Source organism: Heliangelus exortis, chromosome 8 (genome assembly GCF_036169615.1).
Source record: "Heliangelus exortis chromosome 8, bHelExo1.hap1, whole genome shotgun sequence".
NCBI classification, from domain to species: Eukaryota; Metazoa; Chordata; class Aves; order Apodiformes; family Trochilidae; genus Heliangelus; species Heliangelus exortis.
Genome location: NC_092429.1, coordinates 19,019,553 through 19,042,784, shown reverse-complemented (window position 1 = coordinate 19,042,784; position 23,232 = coordinate 19,019,553). Strand labels below are relative to the sequence as shown.

Sequence of the window (23,232 nt, the reverse complement as noted above, 5' to 3'; positions counted from 1 at the left end):
CTATCTTTTTTCTTTCTTTTTTTTTCCTTTTCCTTTTTCTTTTTTTTCTTCTTTTCCTTTTCCTTTTTCTTTTTTTTCTTCTTTCTTTTTCTTTTCCTTTTTCTTTCTTATTTTTTCTTTTTTCTTTTCCTTTTCTTTTTTTCTCTTTTTTCTTTTTTTTTCTTCTTTCTTTTTTTTTTCTTTTTCTTTTTTTTCTCTTTCTTTTTTTCTCCTTTTCCTTTTTTTTTTCTTCTTTTTCTTTTTTTTTTTTTTCTTTGTCCTTCCTCAGCCTCGAGGGTGTAAAGCTGCAAGTGTCAGGATTTCCTGCAAGTGTCAAGATTTCCTGCAAGTCTCACAGGAATGGGTAATGAGAAGAAGTGGTTGAGTCTAAACTCAAATATTCCTCCCAGTTCACTTTTTTTTACCTCCTTATATTTTACTGAACGTTTTAAGTGAAAGGAGCTACTCTTTTTAGAATTTTCATCAAAAAAGGAAAATTTCTTTGCAGAAAAGGTTGCAGTGAGTTTTTGCTACTTCAGACTTTTGTCATATGCCAATATTTTTCTGTACTGCCACTTATAGCTGCTGTTCTTCTCTGTGTAGTGGGTTATAATGACTTCTTCAGGAGAATCAGAACTCTGAATTAGGTAAACTCTCTAAGGCTTTTCAGTAATAGCAGATGATCTGTTGTGGTTCGTTCTGCATATTTATTTTTTTTCAGTTGGAGGAGTGAAAACCAACATAAACTTGATAAGTAGTGTCTTGAAAAATCATGGCACTAAGTTCCTAAATGGTGAAGAAATAAGACAACCCAGAGTATGAGGATTCAGTGACAGGAAACCACAGTGTGACCAGTGCTACAGGATTTGTTGTAAATTTCATACCAAATATAGCCTGCATTATAGCTGTGTGAGAGGTAAGCCTCTGAAATGAAGAAGAGAAACTAAATGATCAGAGGTCTAAGAAGACCCTGTACACATAGCAAGCCTCAGAGCTCTTTTTTATTTATTAGTTACGTATTACCTATACAGTGATATAATGACCATTTTTTAATCTCACTGCTATACTGCAGGGATCAAATAATTGTGCTGCACCAGTGCTTTGAAGGTGCACTGTGTTACAGATATTGCTATGTGGAATTCATCTGCCTTCAGATGTGGCAGTGTGCTTTTATCAGACAGTGTGCCCTCTGTGAGGCCAGGCTGGCTTGAGTTGTGTGAAACTGTCAGTGCCATACAAAGTACAGGGTTTCTTTGGTGTTTTTTTTTTCCTAGAGTTTAAGCAGAACAAGTCTAGGGATCCAGAGAAATTTTAACTGTGACCCTCACGGGCAGATATGGCTCATTATTTTGAAGTGACATCAAGAGGAAGAGGAAGCAGACATCAAGATTTCTTTCACTGGGGAGCAATGGCACAGATAGAAGAGTGTTTCTGCCATCACTGAGTAAGAATGGATATTGTGGCAGAGATCTCTGATACCAATACACAGTGAAGTTGTGGGTGAAGTGAGGAAATGAGCTTGAGATTCATGCTAAAATTAGCAAGTGTGGGATGGAGATATAAAGTCTGGAGTTGTTGTACTTCTCTGTAAATAATTTAATCCTGAAGTAATGTCTTCTGTCTGAAAAGTTAATTGCCTATTTTATAGCAGCAGAATAACCTGTTCAGAAATAGAAAACTTTGGGTTTTTTTTAACTGTATGGTAGGTGACTCTATACTCCTTATGAATGGGCATATCTGTATGTTGAAATTAGAGTATCTAGAATCTTAATGAAATGTATCCTGAATATTTTTCTACCTCTTGACTCTCTGGGAAGGAGTTTAGAAATATTAGATGGAGCTGCTAATGTAAGTGAAAGAACTGATGAAATTGTAGTTATGTAAAACTGACATTATTATGTCAATGTAAACAAGAGCAGAATCTACCTCATCTTTGATTTAATAAGAAATGCTTATTTCTTTTTAATAAGAAATGCATGACAGGATTTTTTTCTTGTTTCTCCTTTCCCACGAGCCTGCTAGTAAACTGAGAAATTTGAATGAAAGAATGTAAAGAGTAGCCTCATCAGCTGTATTGAAATTAGGTTCTCTGACGTTTCCTAAACTGATGGATGAAAGAATCATTACACTTGGTAAGAAACTTTTAGAATAGGATAACAAAATGTCACTACAAAAGCTAGTACTGAACAAAAAGACAGAACTAAACAGTTCTAGTCAGTAATATGGCATACAGGAAAGGTCTTTGTCAGAAGGAAAATTACAGGAAGTTGGTTCCATGAGTGTGGGCATAATTATGTAAGAATTCCCATGGATTGCAATAATGTCACTTGTGTTTACAAATATTCAATCTTTTGGTCTGCTAACGAAGTGTTTCTTGTACAAAGATTGCAGCCTGGGCCTTTGGCCTTGTCGTAAGACAATGATAAGGATTTTAACAAAAGCCACTTCTGCATAAGATCTGTATGTTTGGCCTAGTGCTGTAAGAATACAGTTTTGGGGGTACTGAGAGCATTGGCATTCAGCTGTGCCTTTCTGTCAGTGATGGAACAAAGTGAGATGCTTTCTCCATTTTTCATGTTCTCCCTCTCCAAAAAAGAAGTTATGGACCATGGCTCCAGGACCAGGGAGTATTAGGCAAGTAATTAGTAACAGCAGCTGTCAATGACACAAAAATGAAGTTGGTTAAAAATGTTCTTAAGGAAAATATCTTCAAGTTCTGAAAGAAAATTGAGCCAGTTTGCCTTTTCTATCCTTGTTACTTTCTTTATATGGAAACACAGGCCATTTTACAGCTTAATTTCCTTTGCATTGTCTGCTTATACAAGAGGAACTTGGACTTCAGTCTCATTCCACTTTTCCATGAAATAACTTCCTTTTCTGCATTTTTGTTCAACCTGTTTTCCAATCTACCAGCCTCTTTCCTCCATCAGTCTGCCATGTCTTCTGCTTCAATATTCTGGGGTGCCAGGTTACCTGTGTCTGCCACCTGTCATCTTGCTTGACCCACAAGATAAAGTCCAGGCTAAGATGTACCTTTCAGGTTTCCTATGCAGTCAGACAAATTGTCTCCTCTGCTCTTTTCTAGTATTTTCTTAACTGAAGTCTATTGCCTGTTTCTAATCTGTAGCCTTAAAGACAGGGAAGCAATATGGGCCAGAGGCCTCTTAAAAACACCCACGGACAAGGCTCTGTTGCTGAATTACAGTACCAAGCACACTGAACCTCAGGAACTTCTATTCTATTGACAAGTTAGGTGTTATTTCACCTAAAACTGATTTCTTCACAAATTTGAAGAGGACCCACTAGAATGTGAAAGGACAAAATTCTGGAACACAGATTTACTTTCTTCAGCATAGTTTGATCCTGTTCCCATTTATTTCAGTGGCTTTAGATCAAGCCCTGTTGCTAATTTCTGTTCCAGTCAGTTTCCCTGGTAACGTTTTATTTTTAGCATCATTATTCTTCAGAGATCTGGCATGGAGGGTTCATTTTGAATATGAACTATTATAATTTTGTTTTAAATATTTCATTTCATGAGCAAAAATGGAAAAAAACCAACCCTAAGCTGTTCCATAAAATACCTATAAATATCTGAAAAATGTGGCCATATCACATATCACTTTATTACTCCTTCTCCCTCCCCCACTCCCTCTGTGTTCAGTGGAAGAGTTTTGGAAGACAGGTTGTTATGCATTTATGTAATTTTAAATCTCTTAAAAGCATTATCCTTTTGTACACCAGGGCTGCGTTACTCTGATTTTTCAGATCTGCTATCATAGCAGGCCCCAAACTGTCTGCAGCACAATGATTCTAAAAATAATTGGTCTGGCAGGAAAAGAGAAATGCTTCTTTCATTCATCTTCAGCACTAGTCACCTTCTGCTCCTGCAAACTGGCAGAAAAGAAGTAAAGAAGCCGTGGAGATTGTACCTCTTTCCATTTCTAGGTTCTATTTAGTGACATATACTTGTATAGTCATCTCAGTACCTTGCCTAAAAATTTCTTCATTCTCTATATGGAATGAGACTAGTTGAAATTCTTCAAACAGAATGAATTCTAGTTGAAATAGATTGGAGACTCCGGCAATCATTACAAAATGGGACTATAGTTGGAGGTTGCAAAATATTTTTGCTTTATTCTCCAGTATTACCTGCTTGTCCATTTGAAACTGACACGATGACTCTGACTGTGTACCAGTTGGTAAGAAATTTTGGGGTTTGTATATTGGTTTAATGAAAAAAATATTATTCACTTTAACCAGTTCTCTCAACAGAGGGAGTGGCCAGCCTCTGTGAAAAAACCAGTACTTGAGAACTCAGGCTGAATTCTGTGGAAAAAAAATGTTGAAATAAATGGGAACATTGAAAGCATTTGACACTGTCCTGCACAACACCCCAATCTCTAAACTGGAATAACACAGATTTGATGGATGGATGTACCATTTATTGGATAAGGAACTGGTTGGATGGTAGCTCCCAAAGGGCGATCAGTGGCACAGCATCCAAATGGAGATGTGTGGAGTATTTTTCCTCAAGGGTCAGGACTTGGACCAGTGCTATTTAATATCTTCATCTGCAACATGGACAGTGGAATGGACTGCACCCTCAGTAAGCTTGCTGATGACACCAAACTGTGCAGTGAAGTCCATAAGCTACGGGGAAGGATGCCATCCAGAGGGACCTTGACAGCCTTGAGAAGTGCGTTCATGCAAACTGCTTGAAGTTCGACAAGGCCCAAGTGCAAGGTTCTGCACTGGGGTCTAGGTTATACCATGCATGAATACAGGTTGAGAAGAGAAAAGGTTGAGGGCAACCTTGAGGAGAAGGACTAGGGGGTGATGGTGGACCAGAAACTTAACATGAGCTGTCAATGTGCTCTTGCATCTCAGAAAGCCAACTGTGTGCTGGGCTGCATGGACAGCTGGTCAAGGGAGGTGATTCTCACCCTCTACTCTGCTCTTGTGAGACCGCACATGGGTCACTGCATCCAGTTCTGGAGTCCCCAGCATAAGAGGGACATAGAGATCCCGGAAGGTGTCCAGGGGAGAGTCACTGAAATGATCAGAGGGCTGGAGCACCTCCCTTTTGAAGACAGACTGAGAAAATTGGGCTTGTTCAGCTTGGAGGAGGCTCTGAGATGACCTTATAGTAACCTGTCAGTACCTGAAGGGGGCCTACAAGAAAGCTGGGGTAGGGTTTTTTGCACAGGTGTGTAGCAAAAGGACAAGGGGCAATGGTTTAAAATTTGAAGAAGGGAGATTTAGGCTAGACATTAGAAAATAATTAGGAAATAATTCTTTCCTGTGAGGGTGGTGAGATGCTGGAACAGGTTACCCAAGGAAGTTGTGGATGCCCCCTCCCTGGAAGAGTTCAAAGCCAGGTTGGATGGGGCCTTGAGCAACCTGGTCTAGTGGGAGGTGTCCCTGTCCATGAAGGGGGGTTGGAACTGGATGATCTCTAAGGTCCCTTCCAACCCAAACCATTCAATGATTCTATTATTCTATGAAAAATATTCCTACAAAATATTAAGAGCGTGAAAAAAAAATATACAAAAAATACACAGAACTTTGTCAATATGATGCTTAGAGTTCAGTGATACTGCCTTATTGGCAAAGAAAAATATAAATCAACATTTTAAATCTTTCAGTATTTTTCAAGGTACTTTGGTTTTAGAGTGCTAACAGATAAAGACTTTCTGATTATGTCTTTCTCTCGAGTTGCATAGGAAAGATGACCTGTCAGAATTTATCAGCAGATGAGTAATTATTTATCCTCTTACGTAGGCTTCTATTTATAGTACTTGTCAAGGAAGTTCTCTCACAGGGAGGGATTACAAATACAAGTATAAGTACTACATGGCATGCTGAAAGCCTTCCCATACCGCAGGCTTTGTAATTTCCTTCTATCTGAAATAATTGCCATAATAAGACATAAAATCTAAAAAGCTCTTAGAGTTTTAAGTGAAAGTCCCATGGCTGTCAGAAGATGCCTTGGTTACAAGCAGATGTTTCTATTTTCTGGCAACCCTGAAATCAAGGCTCTTCTGTAAAGGAAAAAGAACCTCTAATTTTCTCTATTTCTAGGGGAATGGTAAGCGAGAAATAGTCCTTCCTCTTTAAAGAAATTACCACTCTGTGGTATAAAACTTTGTTCTCAGTATTTTTAGCTCTTTAGCTTCACCTGTCCAAACGGCCTTGACTAAGTCCAAGACGAGATTTTCTGACAAGGCTTGGATGGTAACTGTGCCAATAAGATCTCTCAAGAGGTTAGGTAAGTTAATGAGAAACTGGATAGCTACAGAAATTGGCCCATCCCAGTTACCATGCCCAAGAATAGTACTAATAGGAGCTGATGAGTTTCTGCCAAATTTGCTTCTTCTCTTCAGACAGGCATTTTTTGTCTCTTACAGTGAAAAGGAATAAAAGGCTTTTTAAAAAAAGAAATTTCTGGTGCTTACATAATACAAAGACTCATACAAATTGCCTGCCAGTCATTTGGATCTGATGGAAAGCTAGTGTGAGAGAGGGTTAGGACATTTCTAGGTTCTAGCTAGAACATTTCTCATTTTGAGGTTTTGAAATTTAACACTAAGGGGAGAGCTGAAATGCTGCTGCTTTCATTTGGTAATAATTAGCCCCTGCTTGCATTGATGGTTTTGTTAGTGCTGATCGTTTAATCATTTGCTTTGGAAGACACTCTCCTGTTTTGACAGCTATGTGTGATGGTACTGCACATTAATTGCACTTCTGCAGAATTATTTTGTGGTTTCTTAGGAGGGAGAGCAGTGAGAAATAGCTGCCTTGAAGCAGTATCAGCCTGCCAGAAATATGTGTCCATTAGCTTTAGTTTCTGTAGGCAATGGGGCATAACACTTCAAGTGATTCATACTGCCAACAGAGTAGGGCCCATTCCTGTCTCAAGTGGGCTGTGGTATAGCAGTCTATGTGAGGTTATACAGCACCTTCCCTGCTGTCCTGGCTGCTAGCACATATGTGCTTGGTAGAGATTAACCTCTAGGATCACTTTTTGACAAACATATTATGGCCATCTTACAGGTTACAACAGTTATCTTCCTCATTGTGTAATGAAAAATATAGGGAGAGATTGTGCTTCCCAAAACATGTGGAATCTAGCAAAAAAGAAAAGTAATGATAATGTAAAAGGGAGAAATGGGTAAACACAAGCTATTATATAAAGTATTTTTTGTGAGAAAAGAAGGGAGGTTACTATGACATGGCATCAGTGCTAGGGTGAAGAGTGATATAAAGTATAGAAGTTAAAAAATACCTGGATTTCCACTTTTTCAAAGAGTAGTAAAGGAGAATGGAAGAAACTAGAGACAACAAAGGTTTCCAGAACTCATTCTCCTCTTGTTCTTATTCTGTTTTCCATGCCACTGACTGGCACAGTTTTGTCATTTCCCAGGCTCTTATTGCTAACAATTTGCAAAGCCCAAAGATTTACACAGACTAATGTTGAAACAAGGAGAGCCAGGTCTGCACTGAGCCTGTGTGAATCCATAGCTTCTTCATAGTAATTCTAGGGATAATGCAGCTGGTTTCTTACTGGCACTTGTAATATAATTCTGGTAATCTCAAAGGAATGATAATTTTTACTTGTTAATCTTTTAGAAATTAATTTAATCTACCCATCACTCATGTGCCTACATGTGTGCCATATTTTGATGTTATCTCTTGTCAGGATTCCTTACCTGTGCAGAGCTGTTTGTGGTAGCAGCAGCTAGAAGATTCCCTGTTGTATTTCAGCATATGAGATTATTTAATCTTGGGTTGAATTGACAGTGTACATTTCCCTGAAACAGATCTGGTTCCATTCAGTTCAGTGGGATTCAGATCCTGAAACACTGACTGATTATGTTAGCTAATATAATGAGTTGCAGAAATTTTTAACATCTACTATGATAGTTGAAGAATCTTTTTAATTATAACTGGGTCTACACTGTCCCAAGAACCACTACAACCTTATGTTATTTTTGAGGTGGTATAGATGACAATTTGAAAAGAAACAGCACACAATATACAAACCTTCTGTCCTTCTGTTGCACCTTCTTAATTAGCAATGATTACTCTGGTAACAAGCACTCTCCCCAACCAAAAACAACATCAGTGCAAACAAAAGAATTTTCATTCTTAAGACCTCTTTCAGCCAGTAAGGAGCAGAATACTTATAGATTTGAACTTTGTGTTCAGTGGAAAGACAATGTACAACAGCGATGTAGCACAGCATATACCCAGAGAACAACACTGCTGAGCCAAAGGCAACTCGCTTGTCAGCAAGGTGAGGAGTCACCAGGATCACCTGAATGCTCATCAGGTTTTCTAAAAATGTGTGTTGCATGCTTATTTGGAAAATACATGTCTTCTTCAAAAGATGCAGGTTGAAAGCAGTCTCAACGCTTTTATGCTTAACATGATAGATCTGTGATATTCATATCCAGAGGCTTCTGCTTGCATAGGTGGTTCTATTGGTAAAAGAGATGCATAAACATTGCAAATATCTGAACTTATGGATTAATAGCTTCTTAATTCAACTGAATTTCCTGTTCTGGAAAGCTGAAAGATCATTTCATTAATGCAGGAAACAATTACTGCAATTTACATTAGGTCAATTGATGCTTTTTAATATGAAGCAACATTACTGTGTAAGCACCATTATGCAGTGCAATCCATGTAGGAGTGCATTTAAATGGAACATCTTATTTTGGTCTCATGGAAGACAGCAAAACTGAATAATTTTCAAGCATATAGGTTTTTTTCCATCTAAGTAATATCATCAGGATATACCAGAAAATGGCAGCATTTATACACTTGAGGGAGATTATAGTATCTACCATATGTCATCTTTGTACTCTAAATATAGTACACATAACAGATATTAAATTTCTCCCTGGAAGTTGTTGTACTAATAATTTGTTCTTTGTAGCCAAATCCTTTTAAGGAAGAGAGAATCAGGTGGACTCAGAATTCAATATATCAGCTACATCTCAATACTAAACTGTCTCTGGATAATAAAATGATGCCCAGTGCCACAATTTTAAAGTAGGAATACATCTGCACTTTGTTATATAATTATGAATACAGGCTACACAGAAATAACATTTCAGCCTTGAACTGCTGTTATTATTTTCCTAAAATAATAATTAAAGGACTGTTAATAATTTAAAGGACGGTTTCTGCAGTGATTTAGACAGCAGCTTACTTTCATTTGTTCAAAGATTTTACTGATTTCACATAAAGCAGTTGGATGTTTTGTGGAACAGGCTGCTAAGCCTTTACAGTCTGGTACAAGACTGGCTATAATGCAAGACAAGATGTGCAGTATTGCAGTTTATGGTTCTGGCAATTGGACTGCTGACGTACAAGAATGGTCCATCAATTGGAATAGGAAAGATGGTCTTGAATTAGAAATATGAAAACTGAACTTCATTATGTGGGAAATACGTACAAACCCCCACACCTGTAACTGCTATAGGGGTGCTTCCTAGATAAGAAATAATCAGGATTTTTTTTATTCTTCTGAGGATGGAAATTCCTTTGGGCACCAGATTAAAGCTTCTATGTGATATTTAATCCTTAATTTATCAGAGTGTTTCATCTCCAGTTTTCCATTAGTTATTAAGTCCTGTAGAAAGTATGCCAATTCTGTGTAGCTATGTTGTATTAGAAATAATAATTGACCATCATGGATCTGTTTCAGATTTTAAATTCTTATTAAACAAAGCAAGTTAGATGCAGTTCATGGAATAGTGCTGCTCCATGGTTTGCCCTTGGTGTAGCAATGATGAAGTATATCTAGCAGCTGAATTTGTTTCTAGGGCAGCAGATCTCTTGCCTTTTCTCCCTATAGCTTTATCTTTATAAGAATAGACTGCTTATACAGTTTTAACACTGCTTAGTGGCTCACGACTGCTACTGCCCAGCTTACCATCCTTGCTAAAAATCCATTCTGTGAGCTTGACCTGGCAAAATGCTTCTCTCACAAGTTCCAAAGTACTTTGGTTGTGTTAGCGCCACGTTTAGTGGGATTAGCTACTCTTCCTCCTTGTTGTATTTTTCCATTTTTTAAATCTTGAATTTCATAAAGTAGTAGTGTAGCTTTTGTATCACTTCTCAGATTCAAATATGCTCTCATCAGTTCTTTTTATTCCTCCTGTACCCCCTCCCAGTGACAAGGGCTTGAGATTTTTGTAAGCTAGGCACATTTTTTATCTTAAATATGGGGGAAATCTGTTGTTTTACTGTGACCTAGTCATCAATTATTTAATGAATTCATGAAGAGGGATTAAGAAAGAACTGATTGTACTAATTATCCGCCTACTTCACTTGATAAACATCAAGTACGAATTTAGAAATTACAATTTTGTGTTTTGATAAGTGCTGCTTAATCTTCCATTTTGGAAAGCACCTTAAGCTTTCTCCTAACTGATTTTATTTTCTTGACTAACTTGTAAATCTGAATGAATATGAATCCTCTTACATCATGAAAAATATTAGTGAAAGGCAGACTATGCTGGTAAAGCTATGTAATTTGAGTTTCCTATTCTCCTTTATGGCAAACCACTGGAGGAACACGTTTCTTCTGTGGAAGGTATAACCAAATGATGTCTTTGTGCACATTTGGAGTGCTTGAACAGATTACTGCAGGCAAAGCAGAAAAACATTAACAGTAGTATTTGCAGCCTTGGCACAATTTGTTTCTCCACTTAAATTATCTGTTTAGCTTTCCCTTTCTAAATCCTGGCTTGGACAGGTTAGCTTTGTTTATGTATGTATGTATGCACATGTATGTGGCTTTGGAAGGTCTTTTGCCTTATTAGAAGCAGCCATCATTTGGATCACAGTGAGCTCTCTTGGTTTAGTGAGTGCTGTAACCAGAATGGTCTAAGAGAGTAAGACAAGCTTTGTCAGCAGGGATAATTTCTCATCTTAGATCAAATTTTATAATATAACCTTAACACTAAGGGTATCCTTCAGAGGAGGACTTCATTTTTTGCCCAACTTTAGATGTTTAAAATATGACTATTAAAATGTTTTAACTCATTGTCTAAGCCCTTTATAATCTGTGGGAAGGGCCATTCTCAGGGGAGATTCTCATCAGATATGTACTAGATGTCAGCTCTCAGCAGTCATACCCTAGCAGGATCTGCCTTACTCTCTTGCACTCCTTCCCAGGGTCTCTCTGAGCCACATCTGGGCTACCAGTATGTGTCCTGGAGGGTGGGACACCATAACCTTTGTCTCCAGCTCTCATACTTCTCACAGTCACCTGCTGTGGCAGACACCCTGCTGTCTGGCTGCTCGTGCCATGGGGTCAGGACATTCTCCGACCTCAGCCACAGGCAGAGAGCTCCTTCCTTCCCCACAGAAGGAGCAGTATCAGAGCTGTATGCATGCTTCCCTCTCTCTGAGGGACAACAGACTGTTTCCTGATTCTCTTCTGTTCAAGGGCCCCTGTCTTAAATCACATGAAAGTCATGGGACAGGGCTTGCCTAGTGTCCCACATTTGCACCCCAGTTTTGGGTGACAGCAGTCAGCTCCAGCATGCCTTGACTGGGAGCATGGCCCATACTGATGCTGCTGTATCAGGCAGCAGAGCCATCAGCTGCCAGTGCCCCCTTCACCCCAGCTGAGGCAGGTCCCCTGCTACATGGACCTCTTCCTTTCAGGTTTGCTCCTGATTTCAGCCCTGTTGTCATTCACAAAGCCAAGGTGGTCCTCACCATGCCCATCAGCTTTATCCAACACTAGGGAAGTGATTTAGAGACATGAGGGGTTCAGCAACGCAGCTGGTCCTGCAGAATGATCTAGCAGACATGTCTTCACATGGCCTGAAGTTCCCAATTCACTTCCTTTTTTTTGTATTTTTTTTTTTGTTAGAGACAAGCTTGTTTGAACACTGCTCCTCATGGCTTCGTACAACTATGCAAGGTTTTGAAGTTTCCCGTTAATGACCACTTTTAGCTGTCATGAGATACCTAATATTGAAAAAATAATTTGAATGAGAATGAGAATTCAAATTCAAATGAGAATTGCTTCACCACAGAGATGACTGAACATCAGACTGAGGAATTTAATCTTTATTTTCATGATGTTAGCACAATAAACTCACATGGTAGCTTTGATCTGTACTTATTTAACAAAATACATTTATAGCAATTTACAAATTTTTTCCATTTTAAAACATTGCATAACATTTTATTAAACACAATACTTTATATAGAGAATTCTCATTTAAAAACATATTTTATTTTTTAATATTTTCTTTTCTCAGTAAAGCACAGCCTAACAAAGAAATTCGTGCCTGTTAGCAAGTAAGAAAATCAGAACACTAAGAAGATGTCACCTGTCAATTTATTTGATTAATTTTAAATTAAGGTATCAGTGGAATGTAAACAAAGAGTAATTTTACAAAAGGCTCCTTATCAAATATACATGCAGAGGTCTGAATTCCAATGTATATATTATTATTATATTTCTACTCTCTGAAGTAATATAATTTGATAAGCCATTATTAAAAACAGTAGCCTTTGGCACTTTGAGTAAAAAAGAATATATCAATATTTATGTAAAGAACACAATTTCAATGATTACACAAGAGCTTTAAAATATTTTGTTAAGAAATAGGAAACCTTAGGAAAAATATCACACTGCACTTGAAATACTGCAGCGAGTTTTAGAGTAATAAAAGCAACACATATGCCAATATATATCTGACTAAAACCAAGGAATAAAGAACAAACACTCTCACCAGGAATCCTGCTGTTTCCAAAACAGCTAAATTTCCAGAGGGAACATTTTCTAATCTTTGCTTTATTGCCATAATCTCCATTTCAATTTTCCATTATTTCCGGGTTCATCTACTTGTGTTCTTTTCCCCTGCACTTACAAACTAACAAACAATTGCATCTTACTTCCCTGCACTGACGGGCCAACAGTGATTTTGTCTTACCCATTTATTTAAAGCTAATCCTACCTGCTTTATCTGGTACCTAGACTAAACTAAACCCAAAAAGTTTTGATCATGACAGTCCAAGTGTTTGTAATTCCTAGGAACCTAGTACAAAAATTGATACTAAATACTTAAATACCAAGGACATAAGTTTCATTATTTTAAAAAGAAAAAAAAAAAGCCTGACTTTATTAGTCTGAGAACCAATTTTTACAAAATTACTCTTTTTTTTCCCTGGCATCTATGTTTATTTTTCCCAGCTAATGTACCTTAAAGTGTGCCTTCAACATACTGTGCTTTTAACACACACAATATGCTGCAACCCTACTACTAAGATTCTTACATGTAACCTGCAGAATACTTCCTCCCAGTCATCAAATGTATCATGGGCTTGTCTTCTGTTAGGAAAAGCTTAAGCTGTTCCACACACTGGGCGATGGGCAAGGCAGGGAAGCATTACTTGATCAGGTTGCCTGACAGCACTCAGCTAAGCCTGGAGCACCTGTAGAACTGGGAAGGTATATAAAGCTTTCCATTGACTCCCTTCTTTTCTATACAGATTAGCAAACACTGTCCTCACACCTACAAAATTACTTAGGACAGGGCTTGGTTTTGGGATTTTGTTTTGGTTTTGAGGGGTTTTTTTGTGAGTGTTTTTTTGTTTTGGTTTGGTTTTTTCCTTTTTTTTTGGTCTCTGTGTGTGTTGTGCTATTTATCATCTTGAGTTGGGATGATTCTTCCTTCTACCTCCTACTTGGCTGGGTGGGCTTTTCCTCAGAGTTCTGTTGGGAAGGGTCCACAGACAGGTTCAGACTATGTCAAATGTATCTGGTCCTCTGGTACCTCAAATCAGAAGAGGACTTAACAGCAAAACACTCCTCACAAGCAGCCAGAGAATAGACCTAATCTGCCCTATTTACTCAGTGAGGGGATTGCTAAATGTTTCCCTCCCCCTCCTAGCAGTGGAGCTGGGAGGTGTGCCTGATAGTTCTCCTTCAGGTGGAAATAATCTAGGAGAGAATGAGGAGCTGGATAAGCATTGCCCCTGGCTTCTTCCTTCATGGTTTAAGTTATTTAAATCAGAGCCAAATGTAATGAGGCATTTCTTCTAGCATGCCCAGGGCATGCTATGCATATTCCCTTCAGAACTTATCCCTCCAAAAACTTCTGGCAATGGAGAGTTTTAGCAGGCAACTTATTTTGTCATTTTTGAAACTCGTATTACAAAAATAATCCATGTTCTCTCAGGTACAGAGACCCTCCATATTCTTAAGTGGCAGTGGTGTGAAAAGGTATATTACTTAGGAAGGATCTGGAGGGTGTCTCAAGGGAGGTGAACATTGGTAGTGGCACAATGCAACACTTATTCAGTGATTCTGCAATACCAAGTCATTCCATCTTCAAAGTGAAACATAAATTCCCTAAATTATGGTGACTGAAGTGAAAACTTGTGATTGTTCTTGTGGCATACTAAGCAAGTGAGGTGAATGACTGCTGCTAAGTGTGAGCTATGATATTAATTACTATGTCCTTGGAAGCTGGTCAGGAAAGTGGCCATTTATTTCTGTTAACTCATGGCTCGCCTTTCACACTTGCAAATCCTGCAGTTATCGGTGTCCTGCATTATATGGTTAAAAACTAATAGAAAAATTGAAAGGTTGCTGAAGGACAGAGTAAAATGTTTAAAAATGTAAAATCTGAATTACTTGTAGTACTTTAAAAGACCCCTTGAAAAACATAATTTAACACAATTCTACAAGTTAGCCCACTAAGAAGCAGCCTTTTCATTAGTAGCACCTGTTCTTAAACAGAAGTTGAGCAGTAGCAGCAAAACCATTCAAAACAGATATTCCATTCTAATGGAATGTCACCCACACATTTTTGTTGCAGTAGACAGCTTAAAGAGCTACACAAAAACTTCGCAATCTTTGAATGTGACAGATCCACTATAACAAAGCTGTAAATATTTCCTAAGCTAAATGACTGCAGCCAGTATCATCATAATATTAGCAATATTACTTTTAAAGTAACTGCACATCAATACATCATGTTTGTAGAGTCTAACAAGTATGCAATTTTCCAAAACATGTAAGGTTATCATCAGCACCATCCTGTATTAAAGATTTGGTGCAAATTATGCAAAGTTGAATATATACCACTGATACAGCCTTTGCTGTGAAAAATTCAGTTGATTTTGGACACAAATATAAAATAAAAAGTTGGCACATTCAGGAAATAAAGTGTCTTGTGTTCAAGACCATTGTTTGACATCATCACCCTCAGATAAATATTTTGAGTCTGAAGAAACAAGTTGCATGGAAATGTTTCACATTAGCTAGGTTCTGGCATTGTGCTTTTTCCCCCACCACGTGCTTTCCACAGGCTCATGCACATCAGCAGTGTTCAAGAACAGTTGGGCTGCTGGTCAATAAGTTGGCACATCAAAGGCAAACATCAGCTCAAACCAAAGAGCAGAACCTGTGTCAAGATGTGTTTACTTCGTGGTGGTATGGTCCAGCTGATATGTCTCCTCTCATTCCTTGTATGCTCGTGTTGGGGATGTGCCTTTATAGAAGATATTCCTGGTGTTCTCTGGACTGCTCCCTCTCTCAGGGATTAAAATGATGTTACCTTTTCTTCGAAGTGTTGAGTCCCGGCTGGAAGAAATGGACAGAGTCTCTGAACCAATCTCACTTCCCTCCACTGGTGTGACTCTTATTGTAGTGATTCCATGATGGTGATGCTCACTGTTATCTATGTTGCTCCTTTTCCTGTCACCCGATCCATAAGTGTCTTTTAAGGAGTCACAGCTCTCAGAGTCTCTGTTAAGATCATTTAGCTCATATGTTTGACGAAGGGTGATTTTTTCAGGACCTTTCCATTTCCATGACCCACTTCCTTCACCTTCTGATGGCATCTGAATTATAGGTCTGTTATTTTCTGGATGGGCCTCAACTCTGACAATGCTACTTGGCTCATGGTCTGTCAAGGTTTTATATCTGATGGCTCCTGTACAAGTGACTGTGCTTCCATCTGAGCCCTTTGGACTGCCCTGAAGAACTCCTTGCTGCTTAGACATGGCTATTACTTGCATGATTCGTGGCTGGCTATTGCTTCTACATGCAACACTCTTCTCAGCAGCTTTCAGCCATTTAGCTCTAGCTGAACTACTTTTAGGCGATGTGTTCACATTCTCCTGAGTCTCTTCAGGAATATGCACCAGCTGTGATGAGCCAGGACGTGACTGAATAGAGACCCTTGGCCCACCAGAAAGACCTGAGTTGTTACAACCTGGTACACTGCCAGGTTGAATTTTCAGGTATTGGCTAGCTGGGGCATGATGATCACCATTTACACCCACTCTGGAGGGTTCTGAGCTTGACCTCATTTCAATAGCCCTCGGTGGTGACTGCCCAGAATCAGTCTCTATTACCTGCAGTGACAACTTCCGACTTTCGTTCTTGTTCTTCCACTGGGAAAGCAGCTGCTTGGAACGGGCAGAATCCATTGATGCATGTATTGTTGCATTTCGTCTTGCTGGATCTTCTAAGGATGGTGTATTGACTCTTGGAAGAGTGTTGCTGAAAGTAACCATGTTTTCCTTTCCCATAGGGCTTCGTGGTGTTATTATTTCTACATCAGCATTTGCTCTCTTGATATTGGTCAGAGACCCTGAGTCTCTGTGGTTTCTGTTCAGGATACTTTCTGTACGGTGAGAGACAATGCCATCACCACTGCTACTGTTTTTACCTGGCAGGATTCTGTTGGCATCTTGACTGAGATCTGTCAAAGACCTTAGAGGTTCTCTGTGAAAATTTTGGTGAAACACGTTCTCATCACTTGGTAGGAAGTTCCCCACAGCATACAGACCCTAATATTTGAACAGAAGCATCAACAATCAGTTATGGAGGACAAAAAGACATGTTAAGGTTTATAATTATAATCTTCTGCCTTTAATATTGAGTGAGAGAATTAGTCCAGCTTAACTGACAGGCTAGACTCACTTTCCTTTCCTCACCGGCCTTACTCCAAATTTTGTCCTCAAGTACACCTAGATTCAGATGAAGGATTTTCAGTAGGAAGACTAGGGCACATAGCTCATGGCAGTAAGTAGTTGAGGAAAAGGTTTAGCCTTCTTCAGTTTTCTTCATTTTATAAAGCAACAGATACAGCTGAAGAAAGATTGTATTGCTGTCAAAATAGCAAAATAAATGTTTGCAGTCTTCTAAGCAAAGCTATTTTACAGCTACTGTCTGTAAATACTGTCTGTATTTTACTGTCTGCTCTGATTTACTGCATTTTGTTACAGCTTGAGTTGTTCTTTGCTCTATGATTCTGCCCTTTTTACTGCATAATAACAGTGTAATACAATATCTACATGATAGAGCAATTTATCAACCTTAAATCAATTGTTTTCCAAGCTGCACAGACCTGTAACAAAATCTAGTATACATTTTCTCATTCAGCAGACTCACTGTAAAATGCTGTTTTTTTAAAAAGACGTCACTGAGAAAGAATATTCCATGAAAGGTGTAGGAATAACCTGGCTTGGGCACCCTATTTCCCCAGTACAATTTCCCCCAAGAATCACAAGGATGTAATACTGTCTGATTTCTTGCAGGTCCAGGAATATACTCAGCTGAGTTACTGCATAGTAATTCAACCATTTTTTTGAAATCACAAAGCTAAAATTAGCAATACAAACTCAGGCTGGCAACAAATACTAATTAATCAAATATTTTTTGTATGTTATCCTTCCAAGTTTGGAGTGGAAAAGATGAGTATATTATTAAAGTATTCAATGAAGCATGTAATGTTAGAGCCATTTCTGTATACAATGCCAGATGATTATATATCACTTTATGCACTGTTGTGCTACTTGAAACTGAAATGTTGTTTATTTGTAAAGTGGTTACCTCTAACATCATCATCTTCAGCATATTTAAACTCTATTTTTAATTATGGCATGTGACCACGATGAAACATTTTAATAAAAATTGCCACTACTGCTATTACAGCCTTATCAGTTTTAGTCGTTTAAATTTAACTATGTAAACATTATATTTACCAAATAAAGAGCAATTCCTCCTCCTATGAGAAAGCCACAGTAAACATCAACTGGATGATTCTTATACTGGGTGATACGAGTCAGACCACATATAATTCCACAGATGATAAAAGCAAAGACCAAGAGTGGTTTCAGAAGTTTAGAGGAGTCTGTTAATGTAGAATTGAAGTACATCTTGAAAAAAGAAGGAAATGAAGAAGCAGTTAAAGAAACTTAACTTTTCATATTCATATAGGACATTCATATTCTCATATTCAATGTTTCTTCCACACATCAACCACTATTACACAGCAATATTGCAAATTCTCAGTTTAATTTTATTTTACAGCCCCGTTAAAAGTTTCTCACTTTAAAAAATCTAGGCAGTGTTGCTTAATGACATAAATTAGGACATCAATTTTATGCCTAAATACTGTTCACAGTTAGAACCTAAGTGTTCTGTAAATGTGACTAAGATGTCTGTGCTTCTGACACACAAAAGCCAGATGTCATACCAGATGAATGCCATAACCTGTTCTAACAAAAGCAATCACCAGATGCCTTAGAAAGCCATTTCTCAACAGGGGGCCATGATGTCAGGGGTGTCACAAAAATTAAGTGGAGGTGGTTCACCAGTATTCCAAATTTTGGGCTTTCCTTGGGCAGAATAAACACTGGGAAGCTCCCAGTACATGCACAGTTCCATTATCTGATTTGATTCACTGGTTATTCAAACTTCAAGTGGTCACTCATATAAACACTGTAGCCATACTGAAGAAATATGGAAAATATGCTGTGATTGCTGCAACATATCCTGCAACTCCCTACTAATTGCTGATGGTTTTTATTCACTTGCTTTGCAGCAGCACCTTGGAGACCTCTGGGAGTGATTGTGCCAGTTCATCCATGCTGAAGTTCTATGGAGGTCAAATAACATACATCACATAAATATATGTTCCTTAATGCCTCAAGTTTAAAATCAACAAGTCTAGTAAGGACAGCAATAAAGTCAGAACACATAAAAGTTAATTTGAAAGGTAACTTAAATATCACCCTGTAAGATGGATAGTGCTTCAGTTCAGATGTGAATATTATGAGGCATCAAATCTACTTACACAACATTACACTTTTTGTCACTTCTTAGCAAAGGTTGTGCACCAGTCAGATCCTTTCTGTATTCTTAACAAAGTTGGTTTTATTTTAGTTGTTGGTAGTTCTAGTTAGCTTTCAGACTGGGAAGATAAAAACTTCTATCCATTAAGGATGTCCAGGAAGCACATCACTTTACAATATACAGGAAATCATTTTTTGACACCTGTCTCATGTAAATGAAAATGAACAGAGCTGGTAACTCACCGAAATGTACACTGCTGCAAAGGCTGCCAGGGTGGCGTGTTGAGACGGGAATGACTTTCTGCCAAGGAAGGAGACTCAAATTATGCTTCTCAATTCAAATACACTGTGCTAGTATTCACTTGAATAAAAGCCCTGGATAGTACAGTCATTTTCAGCTTACGCTTCCTAAGCAATATATGATTGATCAGTAATATTTAATTTCTAAATATATTTTCTACAATCTGGAGATAGCACCAATGTTAATGAAATACCTTTGTTTTGAAGTAAATATTTATCATGAAATTCTTTTTGTGTACATTGAAAAGTGAGCTTACTAGGAGAACGGTGGGAACAAGCTAAAGACCAAACGATTGACTGAGATAAATATCTATACATTTATTTCTGTAAAGAAATTTCCATTATAACTTTTCAGCAAATACCTAATTATAAAATTTATTTAATGCACAAACCTTGATCTCTTGATTACTTTCACTGACTTCAACTCTTTTCAAAGTAAGGATTCATACACTTTAATAATCAGGCCCTAACTTCAGCAACTGAATCAACCATCTTCTTGCTCCGATGATGGAGGGATGCCCTGCTCTGTTGCTCTGATGATGAAGGGATGACAGGGGGATATTCTTCTCAAAGAGAGGCAAATTACATCTTTATTTGCCATGTCTTCATGTTTATTTTTTATATTTCAGCATGTCATGGAAGGACTGAATGGAGCACAAAAAAACAAGAGGGCATTTTAAGAGTTACAGGGCCCCATCCTGAAATCCAAACCAAGAGGGTAAATTAAAATATATGCAAATTGTGTTCAGATCTGTTCTTGAAATTTCTCAGGGCCTCCTGCTTCCATTGAAAACCTAGAGACTCAAATGATGTGGACTTGAGTCTTGAGTCAGAAACTACAGATATGAAAATTAAAAGTGACAGCTTAGCTTCTGCTTCTCTGACCAAGAAAAGGAGGTTTTGTAGAAACAGCAGCTAGACAGAACCCTTACATAAGGCCCTCTAACATTTTACCTTTGTTCTTCTCATAGAACCATTCCAGTCCTCCAAAAAAAAAAACCCACAAAGAAGTGATGGGAACATGGAGAGACTTCTAGAGAGTAGAGGGAAAAACTTAGCTGGGGGTGGATTGAGTAACAACTGTGCTATGGCAGACATTTATTTCATAGCTTGTAGAAGCCCTAAAAAACATGTCTAATCTCTGAACTCTCTAAGATGCAGTGAAGATGCATAGCAATTTATATCTGTACATTTACCTCCTTAAAATGGCATGGACATGAAATGTAATGTGCTGGCTGTCTTGGTGAAGAAGAGTATGTCTCTCTTGGAGCCACAGCAGCCACCTTTGACTGAGAAAACTCAGCTTGGAATGAATACTAGAATAATTACTTCACAGATAGGTCTTGACACCCTAACTGGGCTCCATGCATAGCCATTGCTGTGGCAGCACCTGTGTTAACTAGTTTAAAATTGAACAGAGTCATTTACCTTTAGACAAAGACATTTTTCTGCAAAGTAGCAAAGTCTACTTTCTAAGTTTCTTTCCTATGCACTTTGCTATCTGTTCTAAATAATTTGTTGGCAACTAAATGTGTTCATGTAGTTCAGTGTGAATGTCACATTGCTGACCTGAATTTGAGCCCATGGCTCCAGCAGGTTCATGACTCTGGCCAACTTGAAAGCAGCATGATTCCTTTTTCATTTCTGAAGACAGACCTAAATCCTTCTTTTTTCATTCCCCTCCACCACCCCTGAGCACACCTTTCACAAATGTATCCTTGGGGAACAAGTTCAGGATTGAGGACAGGAGGATAAAGACATGCAAAAAAAGTAAATTTTTATAATGGCTAACCTACTCCTTTATGCTGTGCAGCTTTTATTTGAAGCATAAATCTACTTACAGCCTCTGTGGAGCTGATATATAGATTCAATTCTATGAACTTTAGTACAATTCAGAACTTAACCTCAATTTAATAACATTGTTATAATATATAAGGTATGGAACTATGCTACAGTCAGTTTTTTCTTTATTCTGTTTTCTGTTCATGTGCTTTCAGTGCCAGCACAGCTTGTTATAGACAAAATGCACTGTGTACTCTTTAATGGTGACACTGTTTTTATTTCTGTATTTGTTATATTTTAATAAAAAATGAAAATAATTCAGGGTAAAATTAGGTAGCCTTTTTTGTATGTCTCTGTATTGAAAAGGAGAACAAAAAACTCAAAGAAAACATGTCCTAAGCTCAGATGACAGTGCATCACTCTAAATGCTCATGAATGAGGATGAGTAGAACGAGAACAATGATTAGAGAGTCATACTGAGAGAGAGTCAAACTGAGTTAGAACATCAGACATGATAGAGCATAGAGAGCTCACTGGAGATCTGAACAGGCTCTTTGAAGATAAATAGAGGAAAAGATGGACAAAGAAACCTCTGGATATTTGGGGATATTGCAGAAAATTATTTAATACAAGCAGCTGGACAATTATGTGTTCCTCTCTATAATTTTCTGAGGGGAGGCTAGAGGCAAATTTCTGGAGCCAAAGTTTCTGGGAAGTACAAATAAAAACTGAAGGTCATTAGCAATCTCAAAAGAATAGGTCCCTTAGAAGCTGAAATTATTGAAGTCAAATTAGCCTCCTGGGCTGGAGAAGTTATACCACAACTCCAATAGTACATGACTGAAGGACACTTCATACTAATGGAGCCTTGCACTAACAAGTAGATGTATTGGAACAGTACAACTTACTGACGTATACCTTCAAATTCCCTGTTTAAATCTATGACCTGTCATCAGTAGCTGAATTATCATTATTTTGTCACATTGAGCTTGTTTAAAATAAGATACATAGTTTGGTTTTTATCTTGACTGATATACATGTCCCAAAGCTGCTATTACAAACAGTATTAATTTCTTTCCTGACCATCTAAGTAGGGAGGTTGAAGACTAAATGATCAAGGAGGATAAACCACAAGTGAGAAATACACTGAAAGAAAAAGCCATGTGTTTGGGAACGCAGAGATTTGCACTGCTGTGGTCTTTCCTCTAATAATTTGTCAATCCTGTATAAAAAATGTAATCAACTGGAGAAAGGGAAAACAAAGTCCTCCACAGAATCCTAAAACCAACCCTCACAAACTAAAACAAAAATTCCAGAGGAGTTATGTATTTTTTACAGAGGTCTTAGATAAAGTACTTGGGTGACTTCTTCTTCTGCCTGTAATGAGTAACTTACCCAGATCCCTCTGGGAAAAGCAGTAGAGACTATACATATTAATAATTGTATAAGAAGTTGTCTCATTTGAAGGAGGGAAAATAACTAGATACTAACAACTGTGCTTTGGAATCTGACAAAGCCCACTATTGACCCAATATCTATATAAAGATATTGAAAGAAAATTCAACATCACTAAAATATATTCACACTCTCACCTCTGTTGCAAAAAAGTAGACAAAAATCATTCAGATAAGAAAAAAACCATGAAACCAGCACAGAAGATAGAAAATAAAATAAATACTTAAAAATGAACACAATGAAGGACAGAACCAACCTTCCAGCATTGATAATATTGAGATCAGCTCCTGAGCAAATATCTTCCACAACATACGAATTCTCTGAGCAGGATACATTTAAAGATGTGTAGTTAGGCTTGCACACAGTCAGGAAATATGGTGCCTGATATCCTGTTGATAGCTGTATAATATCAGTAACAAGAGCAGTAGAACAAAGACCAAACACATGAACACCTAGGAAAGAAATCAACAGAGCTTGTTAACTGCATTATATACCTAAATTAGATTAATCCATTGTTACAAAATACATTCAATGGAATTCTGGTGGCTTGTGTCATTGGATTTGAAAGAAGAATAAGATGATTTTTTG

The 23,232-nt window shown here is 37.9% G+C and overlaps 1 protein-coding gene and 1 long non-coding RNA gene across 12 annotated transcripts in view; one reads left to right on the top strand and one right to left on the bottom strand.

Annotated features, from left to right (window-relative positions):
* LOC139799198 (uncharacterized) overlaps positions 1-19,798 on the top strand; it is an 82,245-nt gene extending 62,447 nt beyond the window's left edge. For all 9 annotated transcript variants that reach the window (XR_011727136.1, XR_011727133.1, XR_011727138.1 and 6 more), the window contains one exon: positions 18,858-19,798. This is a non-coding gene — a long non-coding RNA (uncharacterized lncRNA). The remainder of the gene's footprint in view (positions 1-18,857) is intronic.
* PLPPR4 (phospholipid phosphatase related 4) overlaps positions 12,061-23,232 on the bottom strand; it is a 32,122-nt gene continuing 20,950 nt past the window's right edge. For 2 of the 3 annotated variants that reach the window (XM_071750883.1, XM_071750886.1), the window contains exons 4-7: positions 22,901-23,096; positions 19,351-19,408; positions 18,016-18,189; positions 12,061-16,818 (exon numbers count right to left, since the gene is read on the bottom strand). In XM_071750883.1, the coding sequence (XP_071606984.1) occupies positions 15,481-16,818; positions 18,016-18,189; positions 19,351-19,408; positions 22,901-23,096 (1,766 nt within the window). In that variant the 3' untranslated portion in view covers positions 12,061-15,480. The remainder of the gene's footprint in view (positions 16,819-18,015; positions 18,190-19,350; positions 19,409-22,900; positions 23,097-23,232) is intronic. The other variant, XM_071750885.1, reaches the window with a different exon arrangement.